At 29.1% G+C, this 16,662-nt stretch overlaps 1 protein-coding gene across 1 annotated transcript in view; it reads left to right on the top strand.

The window, feature by feature from the left end:
• Positions 1-542: 542 nt before the first annotated feature.
• LOC109594571 (signal-induced proliferation-associated 1-like protein 1) overlaps positions 543-16,662 on the top strand; it is a 30,433-nt gene continuing 14,313 nt past the window's right edge. Inside the window, exons 1-3 of the mRNA XM_020009785.2 lie at positions 543-885; positions 14,359-14,677; positions 15,062-15,662. Coding sequence (XP_019865344.2) covers positions 14,368-14,677; positions 15,062-15,662 — 911 coding nt within the window. The 5' untranslated portion in view covers positions 543-885; positions 14,359-14,367. The remainder of the gene's footprint in view (positions 886-14,358; positions 14,678-15,061; positions 15,663-16,662) is intronic.

Genomic DNA, 16,662 nt, shown 5'->3' with positions numbered 1-16,662 from the left:
ATATAAAAAGATGAGAGCCATATACCCCAAACATTTATTGATTATAAATAATAATTAAACGGGACTGAATAATTTTATCTTGTACAGGTTATTGTATTGACTATATAACCACTTAAAGTGTCAACCGAAAACATACGTCAATTTTATATTACCGCGTGAACGGTTGAAAAAAAATAATTAAATTCTTCTTCCTCTTCATAGAAAACCTACAAATTCCTCTTACAAATGGCAACCCATAGTTAAAGTAATAGTTTGAGTAATTTTGTTAAAACAAGATAATAAACAATTCTTGAGAGTATCAACTCTTATGTTTAAGATAAATATAGTTTATTTTAGAAATTATTTCTTTCAATTATTTCCATTATTTACATGCAACCCGTAGACAGATCTCTGTATACGTGGATGCCTATCTTTGTTAATATTTACAAACATATTTTTTTTGTTATTAACCAAAATCTGTGTAAGTTGATAAACACTTTCAAGAGTTAAATTGTAATAGGTAGATAATAATAATATTGTATTAAATATAGCACCGTGCTTTATTTGCTGTTTAGAAGAGGTGTGGTGGGGGTTCAGAAAACGGCATCGGGCCCGCGACGGATGCGCAGCGGTAGTCGAGAAATTCGTGTGACAGACGAAGGCGCCGCGTTTGCCGTTGTTTTGACATGTAATTTTTTCATTGCGTTTAAGTGTTTTCCCATTTACGTTTTGCGCTTTTGCGAGCTGCGCTTAACGCAACCCCATATTGTACCATCGGATTGATTTACCTCAAGTTATGGACTAGAGTGGTTGTGCTGTTCTTCGGGATAGAAAAAGTGTCCGAAAGGCTTTAAAGTGACGTTATTTTGCGTGCCTCGTCAAAAACGATCATCTCAGAGCGAATGCGTAAGTCAACGACTGTCGTTTCTAAGTCTGCAATGATTGAATATTTTCTTTTTGTCTCCGGGATACATCGACGACAATGTTTCCGGACGTTTGCGGAATAATAAACATGATGAATAATTTGACTAACAGTTTTATTGAGGAGAGTTGAGTTTGGTTTGGTTGCTGCTGTTGAAGCGACGTACTGGGTTAATCTTGTCTTTATACCTATTTCCGGCGTCAATCAGATAGTGTTGGAGCTTAACAAAGCACTATACATCTCGGCAAAATGAACTTACGTCATCCTACAGATCATGGTCATTCTCTTTTATTATTTATCCCATATAAATTATACATAATGCCGAATTTATAAACAACCAATTCATTCAGTAACATAAATAAAGGTTTTTGTTTATGTTAACTATACTTTCTCGATTGTTTAATAGAAAACTAGAACGATTCGTACGTTTTCTTTGAGGTGGGTACAACAATCTGTAATTTAACGGTATTCTCTAATATAAATCAAAGATCAGTTAGTTTCTGTTCGATATTATATATTTTTGTGCAGTCAATGCGGGCCCAAATTAATAAGAATAATAGTCTTGAATTGGCCTGTGTTAGTTGAAACTCATTGGGGAAATGTGGGTTAAGTCAATTAAACATAGAAAAATTGCATATGTGCATCACTGTAAAAACAAAAAATTTAATCACAATCATGCCGGAAATCCCGCTGTGTAATAGCTTATTGTCCTACCTTTTTGTAAATTTTATGTCGATAATTAAGAATTATGATTAAAATATTTAAATAATACGGTACAATTTGTTTAATTCATGGTATATGGATAAGTAGAAAAGTGTTAATGCATACATATACTTAAAAAATTGGCAAATGTGGCTCCAGTAATATTTTAATTTGAATAATTAATCATGACTTTTACTTAATTATAATTATACTAACAAAAGTTGTATATAAATAAAAACTAAAATTATTGCCATGGCGAACAATAAATTTTGTTGTAAATGACATCGTAAATTAAAATATATAACAATAAATAGTTATAATATGTAAAATACACACAAAGTTGAACGATTTTAACATTATAACAATAAATGTGTTTTCCATACTTACTTAACTTTTTTAGATTTCATCTAAATATTCCCAAAATTATAACATATATCAAATATTTTTTATTATTAACCTTTTTGTATACAAAATGAATCATACTATCAAATAATCAATTCATCAGTATTAATTCATAGAAATCGGATTAGCTTATGATAACAAATGTGCAATTTTATTATTAAAAATAATTTTGGCCTATTTAATGGATAACCAGTTACCAATAAGTGAACATTTTTTATAATTGCAGACCTTGTCAATGTTTAATGAAGATACTTTATGCAATTAGCAATCTCAGATGCTAATTGGGACTCTTTTGTCATAATTAATTAACGATAAATATGCATTATTTTCTTGTTGCATTATGTAGTCGGTTATATGAGAATATTCCAACGGCATCGGGAAATTATTATTCATAGTTTTATCTCTTACAGAATCCGGCATTGACGATATATCTTCATAACTTGTCAAATTTATAAATTCACATTCAGGGTAAAAGGTTTTTTATATTTTAGTTAGGTAATGATAAATGTCTATTGGAGCAAAATTTGCTATAACCTGGGTTAACATACATTGTGTTTATTTTTGAATTAGTTTTTAATGATTCAATGTCTTGAGTTTAAAAAACACGTCAGGATTTATCTATTTATATGTGATGATTTGATTTGATGAATTGTGTCACAAAAGCAACAAAAATATATTTGTTTTGATATAACTGAACTTAAAAATATTCAATTCAATTCACTACTACTACTGAAATTTTTTTAGTGGATATAATTAGAGAAATTTAAAGAAGATAATTTTCACACTCTTCAATTATAAAGTCAGTTTATGGCCATCTTTAAATAATACTGTCAACAAAACTATTAAATTCTAATGACAATTTACACTCAGTTACTCAATACATCAACTTAAATACAGAATCGTCGGTTTTCCCAAATATTTACATCATACCCATAAACAGATGTTGAAAATTTGTTCCAAAAACGCATTTCCAATCCAATAAAGATTTATAGCTTCTAAATGGAAACCACATAAATTCAACAGCTGTTAAAATGCATCGGAATTGTGTTTGGGAAAATTGATTTCAATAGAAAATCAAATCTGAAAATAGACACAAGCGTGTAAATTGCTGCGTGGACAAAGGGACTTTCTTCGACGTATGAAAATCGTAATTGGATGTGACTTATTTGTTCTGAATAGTGCTAACAATGCCGGGAACTCTAAACACAAGAAAACACAATAAAAATGGCGAGAGAAAGCAACACTCGATTGTAGTGTCGGCGATGAGAATCTGTTCTTGTTACGCAAAGCTAATTTTCCTGTGTAGGAAGTGTTACACAAAGAGGAAAAAGCTCGTGGACAATTATTGATTGAATGTTTTTAATTTGATGTTAAAACGGACGAAAAATTTAAATTTGCTTAATAAAGACCACCTGGTATTATCATTTAAAACAATCAGCTAATTAAACATTCAAATCATCAATCGAGTGTTTCCTACGTCCGAATATAGTAAATTTATCGGTCGTACGAATGGATGGTCTGTTTTGATGTTTTCTGAAACACCACCACCTCTTTCGTCACCTCGCATTCCTGAGACGCGTAGTGAATCGCATCCGATCGAATGTTTATGCGGGCCCAGGGAAAACGGTAAAGAATGCAGACAAAGAGAGGACATTCTTTCGTTGCGAGTCATCCAAGGGTCTATGGGACGGTCGGTGCTGGTCCGATCCTCATGATTAGTCATATGGCGGTCGGTCGGTGGCTTAGTGGAGAAGAACATCCGACCGAGAGTGTCTTCTGGGCTACAAGGTTAGTCCACTCGGTGTAAATATCCCCCATGTCCTTCTTAGTTCTGACGTGTCCATCCGCAAAAGCCACTGACCGGCACTTTGTTCAGCCTCCTCTGATTGTGTACGTTCGTCGGTTTTTAAACGCGAATCAATTATCAATTGCGTCTAGGTCTTTAACTTTGCAACCAGATTCGCACAGTCATCGCTTTTCGAGATACGTAGTCTGGTGATATTTAAATGGCACACCATCATTTTTGCAGCAATATTATTTTTCTATTAAAAAGTCATCTACTGCTTTTTTTATTTAATTAATTGTATTTTTTATGATCTTTCTGCATTTAAAAATAGCTAGAATTATAATAAAATTAATATAAATGTGCTCTGAATACCTTTGTAAACTGTGTTAACTTAATCACATATGCTAATCAACAATTTCTTCTACAATTAGAAAGATTATAAACAAATTTAAATTAGCTGAACAGCTGTACATAATTAATTATGTAAAAGATTATGATTATTAATAGAATTTCATTTTTTTGAAGTAATGCAACTAATTATTATATAATTTGTAGTATGTCTTAATAATTTGAAAAGTATTATTAGATGCTAATGGTATTATTATTGTTCAATACAAATTGCTCAATGAGTATGTAAGTTATACATTTATAATATTTGAACCTACGTACACAATTACGTACATTATTAAAAAGGTCAGATCAAACATAAATCTGCTACATTTTATTTTATTAACAAATACTTTCTTATTTATTAATTAATATTTAATTAATTAAATAAATTAGAAAGTTTTAGTAATTTGAATAAATCTGTTAAATTTCTTTTAATTTTTAATTTCATAACAATTTTTTCATATTTCTAAAAAATTGAAAGATGAATTAAATGATCATTAAATTTTTTTATTGATAAATTTCGTAGCAACTAATTTTATTCATTAAAAAATTACCTACTCTTTTATTTTTCAATGGACAAAATTATATATTTATGCTTTAGAATTGAAATAAAAATGTTTGTCACAATTGTCAAAAGCATTTTATAACATTTTTTATAGTCAATTTTTTAGAGAAGTTAAAATGATTTACGTTAAATTAATTAGAAGTTTTTATTACTTATATTTTAATGATTGAAATTTCAGCTTCCGAGAATTAAATTGTCATTTCTTTGGTCGTATAACGTCAATAAAATAGAGTCATTATTCAATTAAAGATTCCCCAAGATTCTACGGAACCATGATCTACTTTAATTTATTACTTTAATATTTTAAAGACATATATACAAGCTATCCAATTTATTTTTCAACTCATTAACCAACTACTTAGTTGGTCAGATTGGCTCATTAATTTGCAATTAATTGAGTATACGGCACCATAGAGGTTGATAAAAGTACCGGAAAATAATATTTTCGATGGTTGAAATTATCGTGCAACGAATTTAGAACATGCGGTTAGTTAAACGATAAAGCATTACTGTAAATGACTTGGTCTTGTAGAGTACCATTTCCTTCTAACATAACCAATCCGTGCATGTAGTCACAATACAGTTAGCACCATTCAACTAAATTATTTATTAGCAATTACGCACTGAAAATTATTATCTACATCGAATGAATAATAATCTGAATGGTCGTTTTATTAAAACTTCGTTTACAACAATTACATGCGTACGCTGAACATGTTTTTATTTTTATGAGATGAAACTTCAGTGGTACAAAGTAACCTTGTATAAATTAATGTATAGTTTGCTGTTGTGTATGTGCGATTCGGTCTCTTGGTCAAGTGTACGATTTCATGCGAATTACAATGAATAAAACATTTATTTTTCTATTGTTGTGGTGATACACTCGACGGTTTTATAGAATAAATATTTTCCAATGTTATTATTTTCGGAAACTCGGAATCAATTTTATTAACACAACACAAATTTTTAGAATATTTAAAATGCTTGTCTCACATTAATGTTTTTATCTATATTCAGTTGGTTCTCAAAAAATTGTTTTACACTTAATTATAGATTATTGTTCACATGCTATGTTACATTGTAAAGACCGTTAAAAAAATTGATGCAAACACAATTAAAATTTTCCGTTATAGCCACTCTACTAGAAAACACATGTAATTGTTCATTTTTTTAATCAATGAACGTGTCGATTATTGTTAGAAATGCACATATTTTTCAAATAAGCCATAATAATGAATGAACCTGTTATTATCTCATTGTATGAATCGAATCGGAATTGAATAAATATGCTCACAACACATTTCAAACTGAAGTTAAACTTAGAAATCTATTTGAAGACTAGTCGTTTAAATGAACGGTCAAGGATACAATTTGACTTGGCGTTGTGTAACTATTTTAATAGTTTGTGAGATTTGTCCCTTAACTTAAACAATCCTTTAAAAATGCTTTCTAAATTAATTATAAGTCTATTTATATTTATTTATAACTATTTTAATTGCTCAAATCAATATAATGAGAAATTTATCAATAGTAAAATTATGAATAAATGCGGAATGTTCATATTGATTGATTAATGAATTTGATAAGGTATCAATACAACAGAAAATCGACACTATCTATCTTCTTGTAAACAATATGTGCAGATACGTACACAGTATTTGCGATATAATTTGTCAAAAACTAAATTGATCAGTTACAATTAAATATTTTGGTGTTTAAAAAAGTTAAAACCGTTTAAGTTAAAGCACATTTACTTAGACATTTTACGGATTAAATTTCAAATTGAAATTGAAGATTTCAATTAATAAAAAGGAAAACTGAAAAGGTTCGAATTAACTCGAGTGGATTGGTTTACCCCTAAAGTCAAATAAACTGTTGTATATAATGGATGTTTACCTTGTACATGTGCAGTAGATGTGTATATACAATAAGTAGATGAGCAGATGTGAAACAGGAATCGCTATATATGTGTGTGTCTATAGACAGATGGTACACGTTCTGGTCTTGTTTCGTATTATTACCTATATTTATACAAAATATAAAAATTACAAGTGAATAACCATAAATCATTTATTTAGAATCTATATTAGTTTTAAATACAATAAAATGAGGATATATTTAAGGATTTAACTTCATAAAGAATTTAAGCATTACATACCTTATAAATAATTGATAGAAATTTAGATATTGGGTATTAAAAGTTTATTGCATCATTTGATAAGGTTTAATTTATATCAATCAAGTTAAAAATGTTGTTTTTTGACTAATATTATTTAGTAATTTTATACTTATGTTTTCATTGATATTTTATGTACTGAACATAATACAAATTCAAATTTGAATGTGAAAATATCTATTTATGAGTAAATAATGTGGTGTGAAGAGTGATAACACCTTAGTAATATTAATAAAATTACCGATTTGCCTGATGTTAAATTTAGCAAGATTCAAAGTAAAAATATTTCCAGGTAACTAAATACTTTGAATAAATTTTCCTTGTTTTGTATATCAATATAAAATGATAAAATAAGTTGAGACGACGGTTTGATGGGTCAATCTAAATAAACATAAGATATTATCCAGATATATCAAAAAGATTCTATTTATTAAATATTTATCAAGGAAAATTTGGGATAGGTATTTATAATTCTCGTTACGTTGTTTACTGTGTAAAATCACTTTATTCAAACATTATAAGGGTTAGTTTATTCAAACTAAGGACAAATTAACTAATTTGACATATTTACCTGTTTCCCTGTTTCCATCCCTGGTTATTCGTGGCATAGTCCTAATACTCGCCAGTAAACCTAAGAAAACGCAAATTAAAATGGAATTTAGTGCTCCCCTGTAAATGGATGTAAACAGTTTTAATCTGTTGTGATTACAAAACAGACATGTTTCTGTTGAAAAATAAAATATGGGATTTATCAGCGTCTGGCTGTAGCATACCTGGCCTTTGAATATACTACAATGACAAAGGGGACAACATAAAGGCTTTTCACCAGGGTTTATTGACCTTCAGCTTTATACGGACCGTTCGAAGAGCCACTTGCTATCGTTTATTAATTACGGGGCCCGGTGTTCAGCTTTTTTTTCAATCCGCCCGTTTCCTCTGTTCCGTGTGTTTTCTGAAATTCTAAAAATAAAACCGCGTTTGCGAAAGCGGACCACTGATCCGAATAGAATCGGTGACGGATATTTCGATTAGGACCGGTTTGTTTCACTACCTCCAGTTATTTAGATGTTGTCTACTAAAATAATCGATTCATTCATTTAATATTTATCTTCGGATCATATTAGATAACTCTGGTAAGAAATTCGCTTCCTGAACTCGTTCAATTAAGTCAGCGGATGGTAAACATGGCCATAGCACTTTATTTACAAGGACTAATGTGAGTCATGTCCTTTTTACAAACGGATGTCGAACACAATTAAATTGCGAACTGTTTCGTCTCGACTCTGTTTGCCAACTTTAGTTATTTTGATGTTCTTTTCAAAAAAGAGTGAACTAAAGTGAGTCAAGTTCTTTTTGCATATCCATGTCAAAGAAAATTAAATTAAATTGCCAATAGTTTTGCCAAGATTCTTTTTCCTATCTTCAGTTTTTTTAAGTTGCCTTCAGACACACATTCATTTAATATTTGTCATGGAATTATATTAAATAATTGTGAAAAGAAATTTGCTTCATGAACTCAGTTAATAAATTTATTAGCTAGTAAACATTACCAATGTACTTCCTTCTCAGGAACTAAAATTAATTAAGTTCTTTTTGCAAATAAATGTCGATGACTTTGATTTGTCAATAGTTTTATCTCAACTCTTTTTTCTACCTTCAGTTTTTTGAAGTTATTTTAAAAAATAGTTTATTCGTTCATATAACATTTTTATCATGTGATCACACTAAATAATTTTGACAAGAAATTTGCTACCTGAACTCAGTCAATTAATTTATTGGCTAGTTAATATGACAAAGTAGTTCATACCCAAGTATTGAAATAAATCAAGTCCTTTTTGCACATAGATGTCGAAGTCAATTAAAGTGCTTTAAAATAGTTTTACCTCAATTTTCCTTCCTATTTTTAATTGTTGTCTTTAAAAGTAGCTGATTTATTAAAATTTATCTTGTGATGAAGGCAAAAAATTTGTTTCCTGACCTTAATTAATAAATAATAAAGATATAATCATACTTTAAATCCAAAAACTGAACTGAGTCATGACCTTTTTACAAATGGACGTCGAAGACAATCGAATTGCTAACAGTTTCGTCTCGATTCTCTTACGCCATGTGACAAATACCGTTTTCTGGCATTGTGTCGTGAAAATGGGGACATGCATTTTGTAAGAATGCTACATTTGGCGTGTTGAGTGGGCGTATTATGTGGAGATACGGTCCGAGGAATCTCACATCCTTCCGTTATGTTTCCGCAATTGGCATCTATGAAATGGTAATCACTTCCTATAATATCATCGGTCAAAAGAACCGAGATTAAAACAATTCAGATTAAATACTGTTAGACAATGTCTAAGTAGACCGGAAAAAAAAGAGATTTTTAATAATTGTGCGACCGAATTAATTTTCCACATAATTAAACTGTGTGTTTTAATTATAATCTGCTGCAGTTTAAGCAGAAAAGTCTAATATACAAGGTGTTTCACAACTTATCTGATTCAGTCTATCTATAGAAGCTGTTCGAAATTGTTCCCATTGATTTTAATGCAGGATTTGGCCCGCTGAATCCAATTTAATCACACCGTTCTTTTTAACCTTCACATAAGTAGTTAATTTATCATATTTTTTTAAAATGAAATTCTTGTGTAACAGTGAGTATGTGGTTAAAATTTTTCGCATAAGTTGTGAAGCACCTTGTATATTAGACTTTTCTGCTTACACTGCAGCAGATTATAATTAAAACACACAGTTTAATTATGTGGAAAATGTATATATATATATATATATTTATATATATATATATATATATATATATATATATATATATATGTACATGTATATATATATATGTACATGTACATATATATACATGTATATATATATATATATATATATATATATATATATATATATACATGTAAAAAAAATATGATAGATTGACTACTTATGCAACAGTTAGTATGTTTATATTTTTTATTAATTTTATTGTTTTTCTATTAATTCAATGTTCAATCTCAATTATCTACACACTAATAAAATAATATTGAAATATATATTGAGTTAAAATACTAAGAAAACAATGACGCGATATTTAGGGAAATATTTTATATGAGTACAATTTGCATTGTAAATGACGTTTTATGATAACTGCTCCATCTAAATTATTTCGACTTGTTTTAATCAATTTAATGTGTAGTCATATAAAAAGTATTTTCTGCTTTTGGAATGGCATTTTGGCTTTATGTTTAAACTGCAATATTTGTGAAATTGGATGAACGTTTATTATCTATATGTATTTTACAGACATAAGTGTATTATCTCTGAAATATACTTGTTTGTGACTCACAGTCAGCTGTATGAATACACTTCCTTGAATAAATTAGTGGTTTATGTAAAATGAACTTATTCATATTTATATTACACTTAGATAAAATTATAGTTCTATTTTTATAAACCTAACGTGTTACTTTCGGTAATCAAATATCAATTTAAATATTCATTAATGACGAAATTGTTAAATGGTTATAAATTTTAGTTACTGTTATTTTGTCGGTACTGGAAATTAAATAATCAAAGTTGGACACGCGATGAATATAAAGGCTTTATAAATTACTTACGCTCCCGGTAAAAGGTCAAGGTGATCAGCAAAATTGTGATATATGTTCCTCAAATAAAATATTTAATTTACGATTGGTTATCAACAACAAACATCCTTAAAAATGGGTTAGTGTTGTGCCACGAAGAATTTTAAATACTTTAAACGGCACCGATTATCAATATTTATATTATTAAAATGATAGTGACCCAGTGTTCTAGATGCTCTATTGAACCAGATTAAAATCTCTAGTACAAATTTTCGTGAAATTTACCTTTTAGGTCGTAACTAATTAAGTTTCGTTTTCGTGGTAATTAAAAACTAAGAACGACTCTTGCTTCCTGATCCTAGTTTAATTAGGTGCATTTAAATTTCAACTAATTTCGTTTTTAATTAATAACTTTCTGTTTGTGCGTAAACAAGTTGTTGAATCAGGGGAGTTAATCATGTGTAATGAATGATGTCGTCCAGGCGTTTCTTGCAAATTATCTTTTAATCATGCAATTTATTTAATTTAATAGGGCACATCATTTAAATTATTTGATTTTAATTTAATTGTAAAAATATTTATTTATTTCTAAATTTTACAAGAATTGAATTATATTTCTAGAAATCAAGAAAAATTGTAACTAATAAAATTCCTGAAAAAATTAACAATATTTTATTATAAAAATTATTGTATTATTAATTAACATTTATATATATGTTAGTTAATAATACAACAAATATATAAATTCAATAAATAGTGAAGTTTTTCATTCTTAATCCTGTTAGATCATAAAATGATATAAGTCAAATACTTCAAAAATATTAAATATTATTGGTGTTGCCCAATATAATATTTAGCAAATGTTGTTTAAAGGTATTTTTAAAACAATTCAAAAATTAACCAAACAATAAAAAAGTATAATAATTTTAAGAAATTATTCTCCAAAATATTTAAAATAATAAAATCACAAAGTTTTAATAAACAGCAAATTGACAAAATGTATTCTCAATTAATTCTCATTAATTACAATATTCTGCAAAAAAACATAAAAACGTTTGAAATAATGAGAATGAATTTAAAAAAAAGGTGACTAGTCCAAATATACATTTGTAAATTACTATAGTGTATTCACATAAAGTACTGGGTTCTCATAAATGACGATATAATAAAATAATTTACCATAAAAATGGTAAACATTATAATTCAATTTAATTCATTTAAGTAGACAACTCATATTAATAAGTTTTTAGTAATTAAATTATTAGAAATATTTCTATAATTTTCATTCTAATTCTCTAAATTTTAATTTTAAAAAAATTGTACTAATTTTTCTCATTCATTCATACACACTGTATAATTTTTAATACAAAAATTTTTAATGTAAATTTTACATCTTATATGTAATGTTAAAATTTGCAACATTTGAATATTTTAAATCATTTTAATTGACTTTATCTGTGGTTATTAGTGAAATAATTATCAATTAAGTTGGAAAATTAAACAATAATTTCTTTTTTAAAGTCATTCAATTAGGACCGAAATAAATAAAGTGATTACTTCTTCTTCTAAAACTTAACAAGTAAGTGTAATTTGATGTCATTTTCATCTACTATTTCTCGTCATTTTAAATAAATAATAATAAATTAAATAAATATTGTAAATTGTAGTATTGAATAGCACGATAATCTTTATGCCTGAATGCTATCCTGGCAAAATTTAAGTATGAAGTATGTATTAATACGAGCTAACCCTTCTGAAATGTGATGCCAGTGATCACGTGCTTATCATACAACTTATCAACATATCTGGTTTGAATGGAGTATAGAAATGGCGAAATTACAGTAACAATAAATATAAAATAAATAAAAATATTGTCTCATTGTGTATTAATTTACTATATCAAACAAATGTATTTGTAGTGAATAATTTCTTGAGTATTTTATAAAAGTTACAGACATTGCAATTGTACCATTTTTCTGACCTGTCTTAAATCGCCAATAATGTATATACTATGTACACAGAACTAAATGTACTCTTACACGTTTACAAAATCATTGAGATTTGACTCGTGCACACTAAACTACAGTAAAGTGCAACGATTATGCTTTCTAAAATTAACCGAATAATGGATTAGCTGGGAGGCTGGTTCGGTTTATCTTTCATGGAAAAATTCCGTGGACCCATAGACCGACCGGGTCAGCCTGTTCAGGTACTTCGTAACTGTTTTCCCAAACATCCCTACCCACGTGTTTGGCATAACAAGCAAGTGACGGATCCGCACCGATTTACACCAGGTGCTTCTCAAAACACTTCAAGTTTTTAAAGGGACCGAGAGCTGGTTTCCTTTATGTTCAAAGTGATGCTCAATATATTTTTATAGAACGACAATTTGGAGACCTCTTTAGAATATTTTTTAACCAAATCGTGTTGTGTTCAACTCATTTAGTTATTTGTTAAAATATGGGTATGACTCATATATTTTTTCGACTAGTGGGTGCGTTTCTATCCATATTAAATTACTGGACATTAATAATTTATCATTAATAATAACAGATTAGAGTGGACTGTCGGTCAGGCACATATATCCATGCAGAAATGTGTGTGCGTTTTAAACAATAAACATTTATGCATTGACGTAGTCGTGAATGGACTATTAAGTGATTTTATGTGGCGGGCCCGACTATTAATAGTGTGCCAATCCTAATCGGGCACAGGATTGGACCGTTTCCCTTAGTTTGATTTTTTTTCCGTTTTGTTACACTTCACAGAATTTTATGAAACTGTTAGTTGTTCTATTTCAATTAATACTCAATAAATATATGTTTCCATCGTTAATACCGGAAATAACATGAGATGAAATGAAGATAAGTTAAAAAATACAATTAGTAATAAACGCTAAAGAATGAATTAATTTTATAAAATAGCATATTATAAATATTTTTGTGAAATAATAATAAAATAAAAGAAAATATTAACAAAAAATAAGAAGACATTCTGTAAGAATTAATAAAATCTAATAAATAAATCATAGATCATTTTATATAAATAAATTAAATAATAGGAAAGCATATGCATAATAAATATTGGTGAAATTCAAATAATCTTAGAAATAATAATAAAATATAGGAAAATATTAACAAAAAATAAGAAGACATTCTGTAAGAATTAATAAAATCTCCAAAATTTTGTAATGATAGTTTTCTTAAATAAATAAAAGGAAAATTGAAAAAATGTATTAAAAAAGAAGTCGTTAAAATTTTATTTTTGATTTTGATTTTGAAATTGAAAAATATTAAAAATATAAAATTACAGATATAAAAAATAATAAAATGTGTTGAAGAAAGGAGCAATAATTAAATTTTGTGTTTTTTAGTAATTTAAATTTAAATTTTAAGTTAGACAGTGTGTGATAAAATTTAAAACCAACATAAAAAATTAAAAAATCATAAAAATTACAAAATATATAAAAATATGTCAAAATAATTGGAGTAAAATCAATGGTGTAAAATATTAAAATTATATATTATTAAGGAAAGGCAAGGAAAAACTAGTTCAAATTTTGGAAACAATTGTATTGAAAAAGAATGAGAAAATTCGATGTTTTTCTTAACAATTAAAAATAGTCAGCAAACTGAGAATTAATTACTTCTAGAAAAGTTTGAAATATTTTTACAATTTGAATAATATCATTTTCAACAAAGATTAAAGAATAGTAATAATATAAACTTTAAATAAATTTGTTGGTTACTTGTTCAATAACATTTTTAATTTTCCTTCTATCAAATGTGTCACATATTTAAGCTTGTTTAAAATTTAACACATTTCACAAGATAATTTATATTTGTATTAAATTTACAGCGTGATGGGATGATCGGCTTGCAAGAGTGCGGACCGGCGCCTCCGAGAGCGAGGGCCAATCGTACGAACGCCACAACAACCAGGGAGCGAGCGGCCCAGGCTCTGGACTATTACCATGCCAACGTGCAGAAGGCCTGGGCCAATGCCAACAACGCAAATTCAGGCGGCAGGGCATCGTTCAGCGACCGCCACCATCACCATTCTACCCCCAGGAGGCACCACCAGCACCAGCATCACTATCTGACAGCACCAAATAGCGATCTCAATCTGACTAGGAGTAATTCGAGCCTGGAACTGTTGGACTACAACGGATCGGGAGGTCTGTATTTGAAAATATGATTTTATTACTAAAAACTTCTAAATAGGAGTTGGAGACTTGGAATCTAGGTGACCAAACCAAGGCTGTTGAATATTGACAACAATATTGAAATTTGAAATTCATGAATATTGAATATTGAATGAAATACAAATTTTATGAAAAAAAAAAAAGGAAAAGGTAAAACGAACCTGGAATTAAATATTTGATGTTAAATTTCATCAAGAAAAAATAAAAGTTTATTGAAAAATGGGGGAAGATTAATCTTTTGTTGTTTGTGTAAATACACAAATCTGAACATTTAGACTGATAAACGAGAAATTTTATTGTACTTTTACTAGATAGATATAAATTTCCCATAATCCTGACGTGTAAAACTTGTTCCAGGTGGCAGACCGTCGAATTGCTCGTCGCCCAGTTTGAAACGCGAATACGGCAGTCACGGCTCCATCGACGCGATAGAAAGCAACGGGAACGTCGGAGGCGGCCGGCCGACGGCCACCGTCCTCCCGCACAGGAATGAGTTCTTCGAAATGCTGCAGGACTACAAGCCGGCAACGCTCGTAGACGTCGACCAGCGATCGCCGGGCCCGTCCGAGTACCTGAAGGGCAAGGGGAACGGCGGCGACGAGCAGACCGTCGACGGCGGCAGCTCGTCCCATCTGCACGTGCCGCAGAGTCCGAAGTTGCGCAGCAAGTTGTTGTTTTGGGGCGGCAAGGGTGGTCCCAGACAGACCATGGACGACAGTGCGATGAGTTGCGGGTCCGCGCAGTCGGCCGCCGGTGCGGGGGCGGCCGTCGGGACGAGTGGGGGCGGGTCCGCGTCCGCCGTCGAGCTGGAGGAGATTGCGAGACGACGCGCCTTCGCCCACTACGATTGCCAATCGTTGACCACCAATTTAAGTTATGCGGTACGGCTCAGGAGGAATTTGCTGGCGAAGAGGAGGAATACGACGACGGGCGCTTCTGCTGCTTCTATGTTGTTTAGGTAATTTTCTATAGTAATATTCATTTTTTTTTCAATACCAGGCACTTGATTTTGTTGTGCAAAAAGATGATTTGTCAAAACATGGCTAATGTATTATTAAAAAAAAACATCTTCAAAAAATAGTTAATAGTTAAAATATGCATCTATCTAAAATATGGCTAATGCATTATTTCAAAATAAAACGTCTTCAAAATGTAGTTAATAGTTAAACATTTATCTAATATTTATTTTTAATATTTACTCATAGTATAATTTAATGAACTACGTAGTAGTTTATTTCAATATGAAGTCAAATTTAGTAAATTATGAGCCAGTTATGAAATTAATTATTTAAAAATTACATAGGAGAATAATAACGAAAGGAATGTTTACAATTTCATATATTTACAATGTTTGTGTTACATATTTATAACAAGCAAATGGAACAATGAAATAACAATTATGAATATTCTGATTTTCAGATTATTTGAACTGTATGAATTATACTCACATAATTATTAATCATAATGAGTAAATATTTAAATAATTATGATGTCTAATAAATAATTTCCATACATTTTTAGATAAAATGAAATGATTTCAAAATTTTTGAAAAACAATATAAAATTTTTGACCTTGAATAAATACCAAGAAAATGGCAAATTTTCAACTTTTTGATGTTTATTAATAATAAAATATCATAAAATTTATGGAATATCTTCGGAAATCGTAATGAATAATATAAAATAATATATAAATTAACTATAACATTTGAAATTATTTCAATTAAGAATAGAGCATAAAAAATATTAATCTTCAATAATACTGATGTTTAAATTTTAATGACTGGAAGTGGGTGCAATTTTATAATAATTCGATTATTTTAAATTAAGGAAATTAACAAAAAACAAAAAGATTAATTTCGTAATCTTGATAACATAAACTCGTTGAATCATCTGATTAGATTTTAATAAATGCAATTTTTATGGGTTCTTTATCTTTAAGTCTTTCTTTGAAGTTG

The sequence above is a fragment of the Aethina tumida genome, chromosome 7, assembly GCF_024364675.1.
Source record: "Aethina tumida isolate Nest 87 chromosome 7, icAetTumi1.1, whole genome shotgun sequence".
Taxonomy (NCBI): Eukaryota; Metazoa; Arthropoda; class Insecta; order Coleoptera; family Nitidulidae; genus Aethina; species Aethina tumida.
Note: the sequence above shows the minus strand (reverse complement) of the source record. Positions and strands in the feature narration are given on the sequence as shown.